The 16,586-nt window shown below is 37.0% G+C and overlaps 1 protein-coding gene across 2 annotated transcripts in view; it reads right to left on the reverse strand.

Annotated features, from left to right (window-relative positions):
- Positions 1-16,586, reverse strand: part of stx17 (syntaxin 17) — a 98,224-nt gene that overhangs the window by 5,155 nt on the left and 76,483 nt on the right. For both annotated transcript variants that reach the window (XM_028817402.2, XM_028817403.2), the window contains exons 4-7: positions 15,776-15,998; positions 12,116-12,240; positions 3,668-3,718; positions 2,643-2,729 (exon numbers count right to left, since the gene is read on the reverse strand). In XM_028817402.2, the coding sequence (XP_028673235.1) occupies positions 2,643-2,729; positions 3,668-3,718; positions 12,116-12,240; positions 15,776-15,998 (486 nt within the window). The remainder of the gene's footprint in view (positions 1-2,642; positions 2,730-3,667; positions 3,719-12,115; positions 12,241-15,775; positions 15,999-16,586) is intronic.

Here is a 16,586-nt window from a genome sequence, read left to right on the forward strand (position 1 = left end):
GCGTCTTTTGTCCTCTAAATGTGCTGATAAAGACAAGCTGCCAGCAGCCGGCTATTCCATCCCCCCACCGACTTAGAACGTGCACGAACTTCTCCCAGCTCATGCCTTGATTGATTATCTGGGAGTGAAGTGGAGTTTTAGAGTGGAAATAATAGATCGTTATTTGGAACACACACACAGACAGACAGAGCACTGCGTAATAGAGAGACAGACAGGCAGAGAAGTCACTAGATATATAAATAAATAGGGAAGGCACATGTACTGAAAGAAAAAAAAGATCAACATGTGCGTTGTTCCTGCTGCACTGAATAAGCTCACGCGCTCTAACATCACCCCTCCCCCTGATCTGACTCTCTAAGTAACAGCACAAGTACAGACGCAAACCAAGTGCATGTGTGTACTGTATAATATTAACAAAAAGAGCAGCTTACTACTGAAAACGGCAAATATAGGAGTGACTGGGGATCGAATTGGAGACTCTTGATTACACTTGGTTTTGTTTATTTACATATCTAGTGACTTTTCTGCCTGACTGTCTCTCTATTACGCAGTGCTCTGTCTGTCTGTGTGTTATGGATCTTAAAAATAACAGTTATAAGGACACTTGTTCGTGTTAATTGCAGTCTCAATTGTTAAAAAAAATATTTTAAAAGGAGCATCCCACATGAAAATATAACGATCTCATTAACTGACAGTGCATACCAATTTATAAATTTTATGTCCGTTTGAGGTTAAAAAGAAAAAAAAAGTAACACTTTATCCCCAGCGGGGAATCGAACTCAGGTCTGTGAGGCAAAGCAGCTGCGCTCTGAGAGGCAAATCTTAGCGCGCTACGCCACGGAAACTATTGCATCACCCTTGAACCTTTTGTGAAAGTGTTTATTTGATCTTTGGAACTTGGGCTTTACACATTCTATAGTTTATGCCTACATTTTGTAACGTTTATTACTAAAATATGAAAAAGTTTCTGTTTTAACAATGTGTTTACACAGATTACTGTAGAAACGGAACACACATGAAATGCGTGTGTTCCAAATAACAATCTTTTATTTCCATTCTAAAACTCCACTTCACTCCCAGATAATCAATCAAGGCATGAGCTGGAAGAAGTTCGTGCACGTTCTGAGTCGGTGGGGGTATGGAATAGCCGGCTGCTGGCAGCTTGTCTTTATCAGCACATTTAGAGGACAAAAGACGCTGGCGGAGAGGTGTGAATGGATTTAAGAAGCGATTTAAGGTGGGCCGGATCTACGAGTTTTTTCGTAGGCTCTGGTAATTCTAGTGTTAATCAGATGTCATAAGTACTATGTAACTAACAACACTAAAACTGAGGCCCACTAACTAAAAGTTTCCCTGGCAAAGCTAACACAGCAAGTCCCCCATATTTTACATGCTCTGCAAAGCACCAATGAACAACAACATGAAAATGTTCTGCCGACAAAACTTTGCTCCACAACACTTAACTGTAGGGCATGTCAATCTTTTTAAGTAAACAATCTGTTACAAGTTAAAGAGAGAAAGGCTTTTTTTTTTAATTTAACTGGTATTTTGGAGTTCCTAAAAAGTTCGCAATTCTATCCCCCCGAAATGAACACTCTGCCCCAAATCAATTTTGTAACAAATATTCTAAACTCTTTGTGTTAGAAGACCAGGGCAGCCACTGATGAATATGGGAACAGGTAAACAAATGGAAAATGTTTTCAAGTTGTTCATGTGTGTGTGTTCGGACTAACTGAAATTATTTCCTGACCATATACATGTTTTCATATTTCAAAAGTGGTGCGTAGGTGGGATCAGAGACGTGCTATGGGTCAGACAGTAAATAACGCAGACCTAACAGACGGGTTTCATTTGATTTTGCACTTTTCCATAATGAATGCCATCCAAGGCACTGCACACTTCTCTTTCTTTTAAGACAACACCTCAAATGATGTTGGGGACCAGACAATGAGCACACATTTTTAAAAATTTACAGCCCATGTTGTATTCATCACAGATGTAACAGTAGTTACATAAAGAATTCTGATGCTTCTCTAGACGGAAAGGGGGGAAGTTGCTATTTTCCATCCATTACGGAATTTTTATTTTGCAGCCATTTGGAGTCTTAGTATTTATAGAACCTTCTAGGCGATACAAAAATGAGAATGTATCCTCTACTATATACTATCCTGAATACATTTTGTAAGAAATAACTAGTTAAACAAGCTTTAATATTGCTAAACTCAGCATGTGGCATGCCTACTGAGGTGCCAACACCAAGCTTATAAACAGCAAGGTTTTTAATGCAAAGAAACCACTTAGTCTGCAGACACTAAAGACATCTAAACTGCTTTTTTTCAACTTCCCTTTTCACTTAACTGTACACTTCAATAATATGTCTTTTTTATTTTAATGGAGAAAAACGCTAAATATTGTTTTTCCTTTACTGACACTTCTTTGCAGTAATTCACAGCAAGAGGCCTTCACAACACAAATTGATCCCCCCCCCCCTGCCCCCCTTTCTGTGGCTGGTTAGTCCCCTCTCTCTTATTTCCTTAATTGCAGGTTCCCTCGACATTGGATAGGCTCAATCAATGGGGTGAATACGGAAGCCTGCTGGCGGGCAGAGTGCCATTGATTCCCCAGCGGGTGTTCAATCCTACCTTCCCAAGGTTCTTGGTTCCCTCTTGAACGTTCGCAGCAGCGCTGTTGACATGGTCTTCAATGCTGTCAATCTTCTCCTGTTGAGACTAAGATGCGAAGGAATTATGTGTGAGCAGTCCTGCTGGGAAACAGCAGTAACCCAATACACACAAATTTAATGCCTGTAATCAAGGACTCTGCAGCCGCTTTCATCTGCGAGTCAATGTAGCTTCAGCTCCTAATGGTACTTTATTAACACTGCTTTACTGACCTTATTGCAGCTTTTATTTAATTGTGTGCATGTGTGTATGAGACTGCTTCTTTCTTTGGCAAGAAGGCAAAAAAGTTGACTTATTGATATTGCTTGTTGATCACTTAAAAAAAAAAAAAAAAACACACACACACTTTTTTTTTTCCTCTGGAGTTTTTCAAATGTCTTGCGGTGGCAGGTGCAGGTTGGTTGTGCAGAATGCTTATAAAATATTCACCAAGTAGCAGCTGGTTCTCAATTTGTGACTGAATCATGTCAGTGTGAGCCCGACAGAGATTTCCACCTTCATTAAGCGCTGAGGTCACATCTCAGTGTCTTAACTGCCAAAAGCAGTTAACCCTAAAGTAGAAGTCTAGAAACAAAATGAGAAAGGTGCACATCTAGTGCCCTACAGGCCAATCCTAACCGCACCTGTTCTATGCAACAAAGGAGAGAGATACAGATTTGAAAGTGATGCATTAAAAATTCTGCAAATAACCGCAGTTTAGCAAGTGCAGTCTTCCTAGAGGGAGAGTCACTACTCCAGTACTGGCAACTGACAAGAGAGTCATATTTCAGATCTCTTGCACCATGCTGCACCACACCAAATCAGGGCATCACTTGGAATACTCCAGGGTCTAAAAATCAATTCAATACCTGCAAGTAAACTTTTAATGCATGAAATCACCCTGCTTGAATGTTTACAACACTTTTACTGACCGAGTAACTTTAAAATGAATACTAAACGCTGTTCTAATAACCACCCTCCACAACGTTCTTTAAAGTAATACTCACATGAACCAGCATGGAGAATTCATTCACCAGTCCATTTAGTTCCATTAAGTCCTGTAATAAATTTGGGAAAGTTAACAATTACTGCACAAAAAAAAAGTACAGAAAGACGGCCTCACTGCAAGTATTTACTAGTGCAATAGATAAGAAAAAGGGTAATCTCGACAGTTCTAAACTCGCTCCCAAGGCCAATGTTATTCATTCCTGACAATTCTATTCCAAATCGTAATCCTCATTTTAAAAATCACATTTTGGCTACTCACTTTATTTTCACTTTAATCCTGTACACTCTGTTATGGTATTTACTGTGTGTATTAAAATCGAAGAAATTTACAAGAACTAGGGTCACAGTCCTGCTAGTTTAACTCAGGTACAGTAAGTATGGACAAAAGGATGGGCCTATTTACAAAGTTCATATAACATTTTTTAGCACACTGGACGCTTATTTATCTATCTCTTTTTCAATTTAACAATGAATTGTCTTGGCAAGTAATAAACAGCAAGTCCACGTGAAGCTGAGAATGCGTCTTCATAAGAGCTCCTAATTCAGTTCCACCTATCACTGTATTTCCAATAATAGTTGCCCACTTTAAAAACAGACATTTTGAGATACAGTATGTGAGCAAAATTTTAAAAGGTAAGCTCATAAAAATTATTCATGAAACAAACAAAACTGAGATTCTGAGTTTCTGTAATGAAACATTAATTCAACAAAAAACAAAATTCAATTACGGTGGATTCAGAAATATTCACAAGCCATTCACTTCTGCTCCCTTTTTCAAGGATGATGGTTGTTTAAGCCCCAGGTGCTCTCTGTGTGCAGTTTGTGTATGTTTGGGTTTCCTCTGACAGTCGAAAGACATGCAGGTTACAGAAGGTAGACTGGCAGTGCTGTGTGTGTTTGCACATCCTGTGTTGGAATGGTATCCTGTCCAGTGATCGTTCCTGCCCTGCACTCTATTGTTGCTGGGATTGACTGCAGCTGCAACAGTGACCCTGCTCTAAATAAACAGATTTGGAATATGGATAAATATGCTTTTAAACAATATTTCAATCTAACACTTTTTTTTTTTTTTTTAAGAATATTCATGTTTGAAAATACACTTGGAAGTAAAAAAAAAAAAAAAAAAAAGTTTGTTACATGGACACTCTTATTTGTCTCTTTATTATTCCGTTGTCAACATAATAATCTTCTTCTCGAGTTCCAGTATGGTACAGATTTTCTAATTTGGGTTTATCAACATAATCTGCAGCATTTTCATTAAAATGGCACATCTTGTACTATTTTTGTACTTAACACAATATAAATTAAGTACACCTAACATCATATTATACTGTACAAGTACTGCTCACCTAACGCCATATTATAAAGCACAAGTACTTTTACTTTGATACATTATTTATTCTCAAGCAAGTACTTTCTTCCTCTTACTTGACTAGAAAGGTCAATGGGGTAAACTGTTACGCGAGTACATTTTTGTTCATTTATTTGTAGTTTTACTTGAGTGAATTGTTTGAGTACTTCCTAAAACACCGACCTTTAGTTATGCACTGCAAATTTCTTATTTCAAGATAGTTTCAACAAGTTTTCATTTTGATTCCAAGTTGCGTATTGCAGCTTGTGAAGGTGTGGGTCAATTGGACAGCCAATAGGTCAAAGAGTTGCTCAATAAGAACAGGAGCACTACACAAAAGTAAGCAAGCATCACAGACAACTTGTTCACCACATGTCCCCTTTGAAAATTTACAGCGATTTAATAAGTTAAATCAATTAACTTCAAGATTCGATTCCACAATGCCTTTACTCCCCCATCCTACCCCACACCAAGGCCAGTGCCTATGGATTACTGGATGTCTCACCCACTAACTTCAATGCTAGCAGCAATAAGGCTTCCAAAGCAAAAGATGATTCACAATATAATGTTAAAAAGTACTGTATATATGAAAGTGAAAAGAAATGCAGCCTTATACATAAGCAAAAAAGCCATTTAATGTTCCGAAGTGACCTTTGTGTACTTTACCCAAATACATGTCCGTGATAAGGGGGAGTTTAATTAGTCAAATCTTGTATTTCACATATTCAGCCACGGAGCAGAAAGATATTTGGGGACAATATGTAACTCATATACTTAGTGCTGGGTGGTATACCGGTTCATACCGAAAACCAATTTTTTATTTTTGTTATGATACGGATTTTTCTTATACCTCAACACCGGTTTAAATTACCTAAACGACGTTTGGAATGTGGCGCAGCGGGAAACTGTTCAAGTGGGGACCTTTTTCACTGCTACACCGCTAATCACAGAGGTGTTGCACGGGGGCTCTTTTTCACTGCTACACTGCTAAATAGGTAGTGGTAGTGAAGATATTGCGCGGTGAAAATGGACAGAGAACATTCCAAAACTGAAGCTGTAGCTGACGATAAAGTTGAACATGATGACACAGAAGAACTTTTGCCAAAAAAAAAGAAGTCACGTCCGTTTCCTGGAGATACTTTGGTTTTAAAAGGTCAGATGTGGACCATTATGTCCAAATTTGTAAATACTGTTTCTATACTACTGGATAATACTGCAAGCCAAATTGTACTTGTTTTATTTGTTTTCAATACAGTGTAATGTACCTGGGTACTGTGTAATAGTGTGACGACATGTTGACTTTATTCTCAACATTTCTACTTTATTCTCGCCGTTTATGTCAAGATTAAAGTCGACATGTTGACTTTATTCTCGTAATTTGTCATTAAAGTAGAACATCATAAACTAAACTTCATCATAAAATGAATATTTAATTTACTAGATTTTCTCAAACCCCATCATAAGTTATATAGCACATTAAATGCTTTGTGTTAAGTGTTCCCTGAGCCATGTTAAATCGGTACGTGCTTCTTAAACTGACTTCCTCTTGTACTGAGGAGGCGCAGCAGAGATCGCCGCACAGAATAGATAGATAGAAATACATTCACTTCATGATATTCCTGCTCTCAGAACATTTAGAATGCTAAGATAAATACTTGATATCATTTTCATGATGAAATGCATTAAAGCATGTATTAATCATGTGGGGGCACGGCAGCATAGAGGTTAGTGGCGACTCACTTCAGGATTTGCTCCTGCCTCGCACACAATGCTTGCTGGGATGGGCGCAACCCTGAATGGATGGCATAATTAAACATGTATAACAAAGATATTTTTAAAGTTCTGACCACTCCGTGGGCTAAGTTTATAACTAGTTTTAATTTCACAAAGACGTTTATCGTGTGGTGATTGGTTAGGTGGAGAAAGAAAAAGCAAGGATATGAACTGTGGGTTTTGGTACATCAGACAGACAGCACGCGTGCAATAAAGAAAGCCAACTCAGAAGAACATCCATTGAATTCTGTGTTCGTGTCACCGACCACCAGATCACAAACTCAACATTTACACAATTTTTAAGTTAAACCTTTGTGATACCCATTCATACATTCAGTTTTTTAGAGCCTCATCACACCTGCCATAAAGTTCGCTCACTGAACATATACCTGTGGACCCCTTACTGCGAGGAAGCAGCACTACCGCCTCACTTCCATGCATGTTTAATACCTGCTTTAATGGATTTCATCATGAAAATGATATCAAGTATTTATCTTGGCATTCTAATTTTTTTAGAGAGCAGGAATATCATGAAGTGAATGGATTCTGTGCAGTGATTGCTGCCGGCGCCTCCTCTTAGTGCAGAGGAAGTCAGTTTAAGAAGCATAGTGAAAAAAGAACTGGGTCGGGGAACACTTAACACAAAGCATTTAATGTGCTGCATTAACTTATGACAGGGTTTGAGAAAATCTAGTAAATTAAACATTGATTTTAGGATGAAGTTTAGTTTACGACATTCTACTGTAATTATAAAATGAACTTAAAATGAACTATGAGAATAAAGTGGAAATGTCGACTTTAATCTCGACATAAGCGTCAAAATTAAAGTAGAAATGTCGAGAACAAAGTCAACATGTCGACTTTATTCTCGACATATAGTTTGTTTTTTTCTTCCCTGTGTCCGTATTTTTTTTCTTCACCGTGGCCCTAATACGATTCCGTAGGGCTATACCACAAATAGCATTATAAATGCAAGTTGCAGTTTTATTATTTATGTATATAGCTTAGCTTGAAGCAAGGTGCATATTAATGCAGTTTGCCTCAATGGTGGTTCAGTTGGTAAAGATGTCATCACCAAGTTGCACTTGTTTTATTTTATTTTGGTGAATACTGTGTAATGCACCTGGGCTTGAAGTCTTGAAGTAATAGTATTATTACTGATAGTTGCACTATTATTTATTTTATTTTTTATTAGTTTAAACATTATGCAGTTTAATGATGGTAAACTTGTTTAAAAAGTCACTTTAACGTGTCAATGGACAGAGATGGTTAACATTAACAGAAAGTGTAGTTGGTTTACAAAAAATATTTATTATTTATTCCTTTTCTAAGACATGTTCAGTGCAATACAACTTTTGACAAGCACCTATGGATATTTTACTAAGTCTAAATGCCTCTTTGGATGGTTGAAAATATGTTGTCAAAACTATAGTTTAAGTTTTTGCAAAATTTGATCAATAAAAAGGTTCTATATTTTGACTGCATCTGTCATGCAATGTGATTCCTTCTCTTCATTAGTGCCACCCCCTTGAAAACTATCACTTTATGGGGCCATGCAAACCTGTATTAATACTTGTGTGCACATTAAAATGTTTTTTTTTTGTACAATGTACAATTCTCATAACAGTAGAATAGGTTATTCTTAGCCAGTCTACTGCAGTAATTGCAGTGGAAAATGTGGTTAACATCCACTCATGCATAGGAAAAAATACCGTTGAATACCGTGAAACCGGGATAATTTAGAAAAATTCCGTGATATAGAATTTTGGTCATACCGCCCACCCCTACATATACTAACAGTGTTTCAGGTACATCTCAAAAACAGTCACTGATTATATTCAAAATCTTCTGCTCTTATACTCAAAATGGGTACATCTTGAGCAAACATGAACATTTCTAAACAGATTTTTTACACAATCGTGATATGGAGATCCTGTAGATTTACCACTAACAGCTACCATACAAAAATTCCTTCCATATAGTCACAAAAAAGTGATTACGTTGTGGTTTATAAATGTAAAGAATGGGTTGGAATTTGCATGTTGAAACCACTATGTACAAAGATCAAAATAGACAGTACACCTAATGATATAGACCTGATCTGATTTTTCTCATTGTGAAAACACGATTTGAAGGCTAAGTGAATCCTAAATTGAAATAACCTAAATATTTACTGCTGAAGGGATTCATAAGAACACATTCAACAAAGAGAGCACAAAAAACCCCAAAATGCCAGCATTTTAACTCTGAAACCATTTACAGACTGACATTTACTCCCTAGCTGAAAGGGAATGAGTTGTGAAGAGAAACACCAAACACGAGCACATACATAAAGTCATGTGAAAGAGTAAGTATATTCTCTTTCAATTCTATGGTACAGTGCATCCGGAAAGTATTCACAGTGCATCACTTTTTCCACATTTTGTTATGTTACAGCCTTATTCCAAAATGGATTAAAGTCATTTTTTTCCTCAGAATTCTACACACAACACCCCATAATGACAACGTGAAAAAAGTTTACTTGAGATTTTTGCAAATTTATTACAAATAAAAAAAATTGAGAAAGCACATGTACACAAGTATTCACAGCCTTTGCTATGAAGCTCAAAATTGAGCTCAGGTGCATCCTGTTTCCCCTGATCATCCTTGAGATGTTTTCTGCAGCTTAATTGGAGTCCACCTGTGGTAAATTCAGTTGATTGGACATGATTTGGAAAGGTACACACCTGTCTATATAAGGTCTCACAGTTGACAGTTCATGTCAGAGCACAAACCAAGCATGAAGTCAAAGGAATTGTCTGTAGACCTCCGAGACAGGATTGTCTCGAGGCACAAATCTGGGGAAGGTTACAGAAAAATTTCTGCTGCTTTGAAGGTCCCAATGAGCACAGCGGCCTCCATCATCCGTAAGTGAAAGAAGTTCAAAACCACCAGGACTCTTCCTAGAGCTGGCCAGCCATCTAAACTGAGCGATCAGGGGAGAAGGGCCTTAGTCAGGGAGGTGACCAAGAACCCAATGGTCACTCTGTCAGAGCTCCAGAGGTCCTCTGTGGAGAGAGGTGAACCTTCCAGAAGGACAACTATCTCTGTAGCAATCCACCAAATCAGGCCTGTATGGTAGAGTGGCCAGATGGAAGCCACTCCTTAGTAAAAGGCACATGGCAGCCCGCCTGGAGTTTGCCAAAAGGCACCTGAAGGACTCTCAGACCATGAGAAAGAAAATTCTCTGGTCTGATGAGACAAAGATTGAACTCTTTGGTGTGAATGCCAGGTGTCACGTTTGGAGGAAACCAGGCACCGCTCATCACCAGGCCAATACCATCCCTACAGTGAAGCATGGTGGTGGCGTCATCATGCTGTGGGGAAGTTTTTCAGCGGCAGGAACTGGGAGACTAGTCAGAATAAAGGGAAAGATGACTGCAGCAATGTACAGAGACATCCTTGATGAAAACCTGCTCCAGAGCGCTCTTGACCTCAGACTGGGGCGACGGTTCATCTTTCAGCAGGACAACGACCCTAAGCACACAGCCAAGATATCAAAGGAGTGGCTTCAGGACAACTCTGTGAATGTCCTTGAGTGGCCCAGCCAGAGCCCAGACTTAAATCCGATTGAACATCTCTGGAGAGATCTTAAAATGGCTGTGCACCGACGCTTCCCATCCAACCTGATGGAGCTTGAGAGGTGCTGCAAAGAGGAATGGGCGAAACTGGCCAAGGATAGTTATGCCAAGCTTGTGGCATCATAGTCAAAAGGACTTGAGGCTGTTATTGCTGCCAAAGGTGCATCGACAAAGTATTGAGCAAAGGCTGTGAATACTTATGTACATGTGATTTCTCAATTTTTTTATTTTTAATAAATTTGCAAAAACCTCAAGTAAACTTTTTTCACATTGTCATTATGGGGTGTTGTGTGTAGAATTCTGAGGAAAAAAATTAATTTAATCCATTTTGGAATAAGGCTGTAACATAACAAAATGTAGAAAAAGTTATGCGCTGTGAATACTTTCCGGATGCACTGTATATTAGGTCACAACTAACTTCTTCTGTGCATGGTAATATTTTTGTAAAGTCACTAATAACAAAGCAAATCCAGTTGTATGCTGTCAATTGATCTTGGATGTATATAATTTTACAACATGGAAAGGACTAGATGAGTGATAGCCATGTCCTGATATGTAAAACTACAAAACTAAGAAAGGTTGTACTTACTTTCTACACAAAAACAGATACACAAGGATTGTGCTGATTACATTTTTAACCACTATTACTATTATGCATGCTGTGTTTAGTGCAGCATATGAGGTCAGGGTGAAGGCTGTCATTAATGTCAATTTCCCACCACAATGACTAGCAGAATGTTACAATGGTATTGTCAGCACTGTTCAGTACACATCTTTAAATATCTAGATGCATATCTAATGCCTTACTTATGTATTTCTCTTTTACCACACCATACAGATAAAGGAGTCTTTCAGCCAAAAGTGAAATCTTACTAGTAAAGGAAACAAAATAAAACTGGCATTTCACAATATTTAGAAAGGTAGGAAAAAAAACAAGGAGTTCCTATTTTTTGAAGCTAATATTCAATTCTCACTTACAGTTTAATAAAATTGGCAATTCAAGTACTAGAAATTCATGGAAAATAATGTAATGCATATAGAACAAAAAGCAGTTATAAACACCAAACTGACAAATACAATACTCATGGCAAAACTACATGGGTGGTTAGACAATGTGACCAATCAATTAAGATACTATGAAATGCTTCTAAAATGTCAAATGGAGCTGCAAAAGGTAGGCATTATTATTGTTTTGTTTTTTTAATTAGCAACTGAACAGTTAAAAGCAAGACATTTAGTGGTGTGGAACTATAAACAAGTATATTATATAATTAATAATCCATCCGTTTTACAACCTAAATATCAAGTTCAGAGTAAATTGGACACTAATATTACATGTAATGTGTAGAGATGGTAATCTACACAGGCATGGGCAGAGTTTTCAAAACTTCACAATAAAGTTTGGGGCAGATTTCAACCCAAAACCCCAGAGATGTGAGGTAGCAGTGTGTACTACTGTACTACTATGCTGCCCATAATGAATTATGTGATATCCAATAAACAAAGATAAAATAGTTAACGTGGTACACAGAATGATTTCCTGCAATATATTTGATCATTTATGAAAGTATACTATATTTCACTTGGGTCCTCCCCTATAAACAAACATTAGGTAGTGGTGTATTTTGTATGAAAAAATATGGTACATGAATTTGACTGGCTGCTACAAGAAAGCATCAGTTATAAAATCTTGACAATATTACCTCTTCAAGTGTTTCCCAAGATTCAGCTGCATTCTGATCTTCTGGGATTTCTGGGAGAGGTAGCTGAACCTGAGCCAAAGGATGGGATACACTATCCAGGACACTAGGATCACCCAAACACATGCCTGAAATTATTAAAAAGTAAAAAAAGAGAGAGAGAATGCGTTACAAATAAATGAAAATAAATATTTTAAATTGTTGCCTGAAATGAAATGAGATAAAACTAAATATAACCCAATAAAGAAGGAATATAAAGTTTTTTTCTTTTTGCATAAATTGCTACAGCCAATGGATTATGTTTGAGGTTTTATTTATTCAGAAACTGCACACATATGCAATAGGTTTGGAAACTGCAGCTCTTGGATAAGATTACTATTCTTCTTCCTTTATTTTTTTACTATCAGGAACAGAAAGGAAAAAAAACAACACAATAGCCTAGTAAAACATGTTAAGCACTAAACAATCATATTAATTTGTTTCAGCAACTGTTGCATTCCTCAATAAAAACTATACAGATTACACTGGTAATACCAAATATCAATTGGTATGGCCAACAGTACTTCAGCAATATCCAAAGTGACTAGATGCAGATTTGAAACTCAAAACTTGTTTATACAATGGCATTAAATATTAATGGTGATGCAAGCCATCAACAGACTGTTTCTGGTACAAAATCTGTAACATTGGAATAAGAGCTTCCTCAGTCAGGCTGAGAAGCCATAGCAGGTCCCAACTCAAGAGCATGCTGTGCTCTTCCCGTGGATTACCCAGGTGTGATTAAAGAGTTTAGTATGAGTTAAGTACATCTGCTATCAGCAGATGGTGCACTGCAGTAGGTTAGTAAGATAGGCAGGTTCACATCTAAGGCACATTATAAAGTGGTGATCCATTTTCACACAATCTTTTAACATTTGGATGTCAACTCTAGCAATTTAAGGGTTCCCAGTGTTTATTGTATTAACTGACCAATCCTTACCTATTTGCTAAAAGTCAAAATGAAACAACCTACAATGGCTAAGCTCCCATATCAGAAAATAAATAAAATTATCTAATATTTCATCAGAAAATCACACATTCTGCATTTAGAAAGAAGGGCATTGTGTCACTCTAGTGGCTAAGAAGCTGGACCTTTAGACACATATAATCAGGATCATATGCCATCACTGATGGACCACGAAACCACAAATAACTTACATAAACTACCATTCATCACATTTTACAAACATAGAAACAAATGTATTATAGTTAACTTGTTTCGTAAATTTAAATGTAACAAAGCCAATCATAGATCACAAGATATTACAAAAAAACAGATGGAATTAAGTACAAGGTCAACACTAATTTTAAACAATCATTTGTTCCCTCTCAGTGGGATGTTTTCAGTTTCTCCTATAAAATGTGGGCACAGTCAATCAAAAGATGGGAATTCCTTGTTAATATTCAGCACCAAAATACAGTCAAACAGATGGTTAGCACACAACCCGTGCCTTTGAAAACACAAACCACATTGGGGTGAGAAGAAAGGATAACTGATTTCAAAAGACACAACATCCAGGCATTATTACATGAAATAAATCAGCATGGGAGAGGAGGTTCCCTTCAACACTGCTCTGAAAAAGGACATGGTGGGTGACAAATACACAGCCAGTTTCTTTGAAAAGAGCTTAATTTCATCAACACTGAGAACTAAGGCAAAGCATTTCAAAAGACACTACGAGACCAGTTTTTCAATTTATTTATAGTTTGAAGTGGATGCCTTTGACTGATTTATTGATAACTTGAACTCACTTTTTATCTCACTGTAGAAAGGAGCTATATAAAAGCTGTTTTATATCTTTTTGTTCCTGACCTGTGTTTACCGGCATTGTTCTAAATGCTGCAATGATTCATGAATAAATGAGCACTCTGCAGCTTCCTCAGCACCCAACGAATGAAGGAGCAAAAATGTGGCTTGGTTCCTGCCTTTACTTGTCACTCTGCTCTCACGCACAAAATAAATTATGCTATTAACTCGATTTAGGAGAACATAACCTAATTTACCCTTGGGGAGGTACTGGTTTGCATTGGTGTTCTTGTATTTTTTTCTCAAAGTTCATTCAGAGGGGTAAATCAAAGTTACTTAAAATATCCCCATACATCACAAGTGGTCACTTGCTCCGTCAGTTTTTCAGCTGGTGTGGATTTGGAACCATTACTCCATCGGTTCTTGAAAAGTAACTAGAATTTTGCTCCCATACCAGCAGTACATTTACCATTACATTTTCTTAAGTTGGAAACTTTATCATGTTATCCTAGAAAAGGTCACAGGTCACACATAACGTGGAAAGTGTAACAGAGATGCAATGCCACTTTGCACATACATCTGCTGTATTTATAAATTGGGCCAGGGTTTCCTCCCCAAACACTGAACGGTTGCTGCATTAGGACTTTCCCAAAAATCCTTGCCTCTTTCCCCATTATTACTCTTTAACTGAAAGTCTCAGAGTTTGCTTTCTTAAATTTCTTTGTTAGCTCAGTCTGACAAAGAAAGCATTTATCAAATACTCCAGCTATGGAAGATGAAAAAGTGAATCAGGTATGTATGTGTGTGTGTGTGTGTGTGTGTGTGTGTGTGTGTGTGTATATGTTTGTGTGTGTGTGTGTTATAGTATATATACAGTACCATTTGGAGCAGTCATATATCACTGTTAGAAAAGGATTGGTCTAATAATGTAACAAATATCAGATTGGTAGAATATGGCTACACTCTCCAGCCTTATTTTTGTAGTTTAGATAAAATATAAAAAAGTAAAGGAACAGGTCTTTATTTGTCACCACTAGTACAAAAAGTTCAGGGCAGAAACTGTTTAACTATCCTTGTTTAAAACAAACAATTTCACTCAAAACCTTATATAAACCTGAAAAAGTCCATCATCTTGGCTAGAAATTAATACTTAGGTTCTCTGGCTGCATATTATTTATACTCAATATACTCAACCGATTTAGTGTTTTATTCTGTTACATAAAAGTTGTATATATGGCTATTGCATTATAGCATTAGAACTTCTTTCCCACTTACCCTCCACTGCCAACTGTCTACTTATGTAAGTGGATCAAACAGCCTATGTGTCTTGCAACTAATACAGTATTGCCTTTCAACATCTGTTATCTGTTCCTATATTACTGGTCTTAAACTGGAAAATTCTGGGTCATTTTAATTGTTATCCTTCACAAACTTCATGCATCTGTTACTGTATAAAAATACTATATTAAAATATTTCACTACCCAAAATAAACGGCACATATCAAAAATCTAAGCAACTTTACTGAAATTTCAGCTTTTGTTGATGTCAGACCATCTGAGAAGATTATGTAACCAGCAATAGTTGTGAGAAACTCATCATTTTAAGAAAATATATTACAAATAAAAAAACATACTTTTTTGTGCATAACAACTGAAAGCAAGAGTATGGAACAAAGAAACAGATTTGATGGCGAAATTGGTGGCAGTCCAATATGATCACAATACAAGTGGACTATGTATACTAAATATCAAAATGACCATTCATGTACACAGTAACGGGTATATGTGTGAAGTTAGAGAACACTCATTCATTTTGAAAGTTATTAATTAGAAAGGAGTCCAAATTATAAGCAATAGTTGCTGAAGCACTTACTAACCTTCAGTTGTATGGGATCTGGTTAATGGAGAGTTGAGACTATTGACATCAATGTCCTGTAAACTGAGCTGCTCTGATGACTGTGCATGAAGACTGAGGAACTCTGTCACAGCAGATGAGGCCTGCTCTCTAATTGGGTTGATAATCTTTTCCAAGCTCAGTGCATCTTCAGCTCTCACCCGTTGGCACAGTTTCTCCATCTCCCTAACGTTGGCCCTAAGTTGCTAGAAGAGAAAGAACCATACAGAGTTACTGTGCTTTTAGCACGACCGTTCAATTTGCTCAATGGGCATAAACAAACTTTGTGGACATGGCTGAACTATCCACAAACTGAAATATAAGTTCATGGACCAGAAGACACTCACGAAATTATGGAAATGCCTAAAGACAAAGCTCCTTTAGTATATTCAGAATGCAGTGTGTCAATGTGATCATTAATATAATATATTGTAGGTGCTAGGCAGTAACTGAAATGTACTAATCCTGAACTTGTACAGCAGGAAAACCTGAAGTTAACAAAAATGAATGCACCAAAGAAAAAATGAGAAAATCAAACATACATCTCATTAAAACAAAGAAACTAGGAAATATATACTGTTAAACAAGAAAGTTCAATTAAATTTATTAAGAGGCAGAAGATATTAAATGAAGGATGAATATGGGCACTTCTTTCAGTTTACAATGTTTTAACACTAAAAATATCAAAAAATAAATGAAAACATTAAATTAGTCAAAAATTAACTTTTTGAACATGATTTTTTCCAACTAGGTCTAAACATTAATTCATCCGGTACTTACTGTGTTGTATACAG

This window comes from Erpetoichthys calabaricus, chromosome 13, assembly GCF_900747795.2.
Source record: "Erpetoichthys calabaricus chromosome 13, fErpCal1.3, whole genome shotgun sequence".
NCBI classification, from domain to species: Eukaryota; Metazoa; Chordata; class Cladistia; order Polypteriformes; family Polypteridae; genus Erpetoichthys; species Erpetoichthys calabaricus.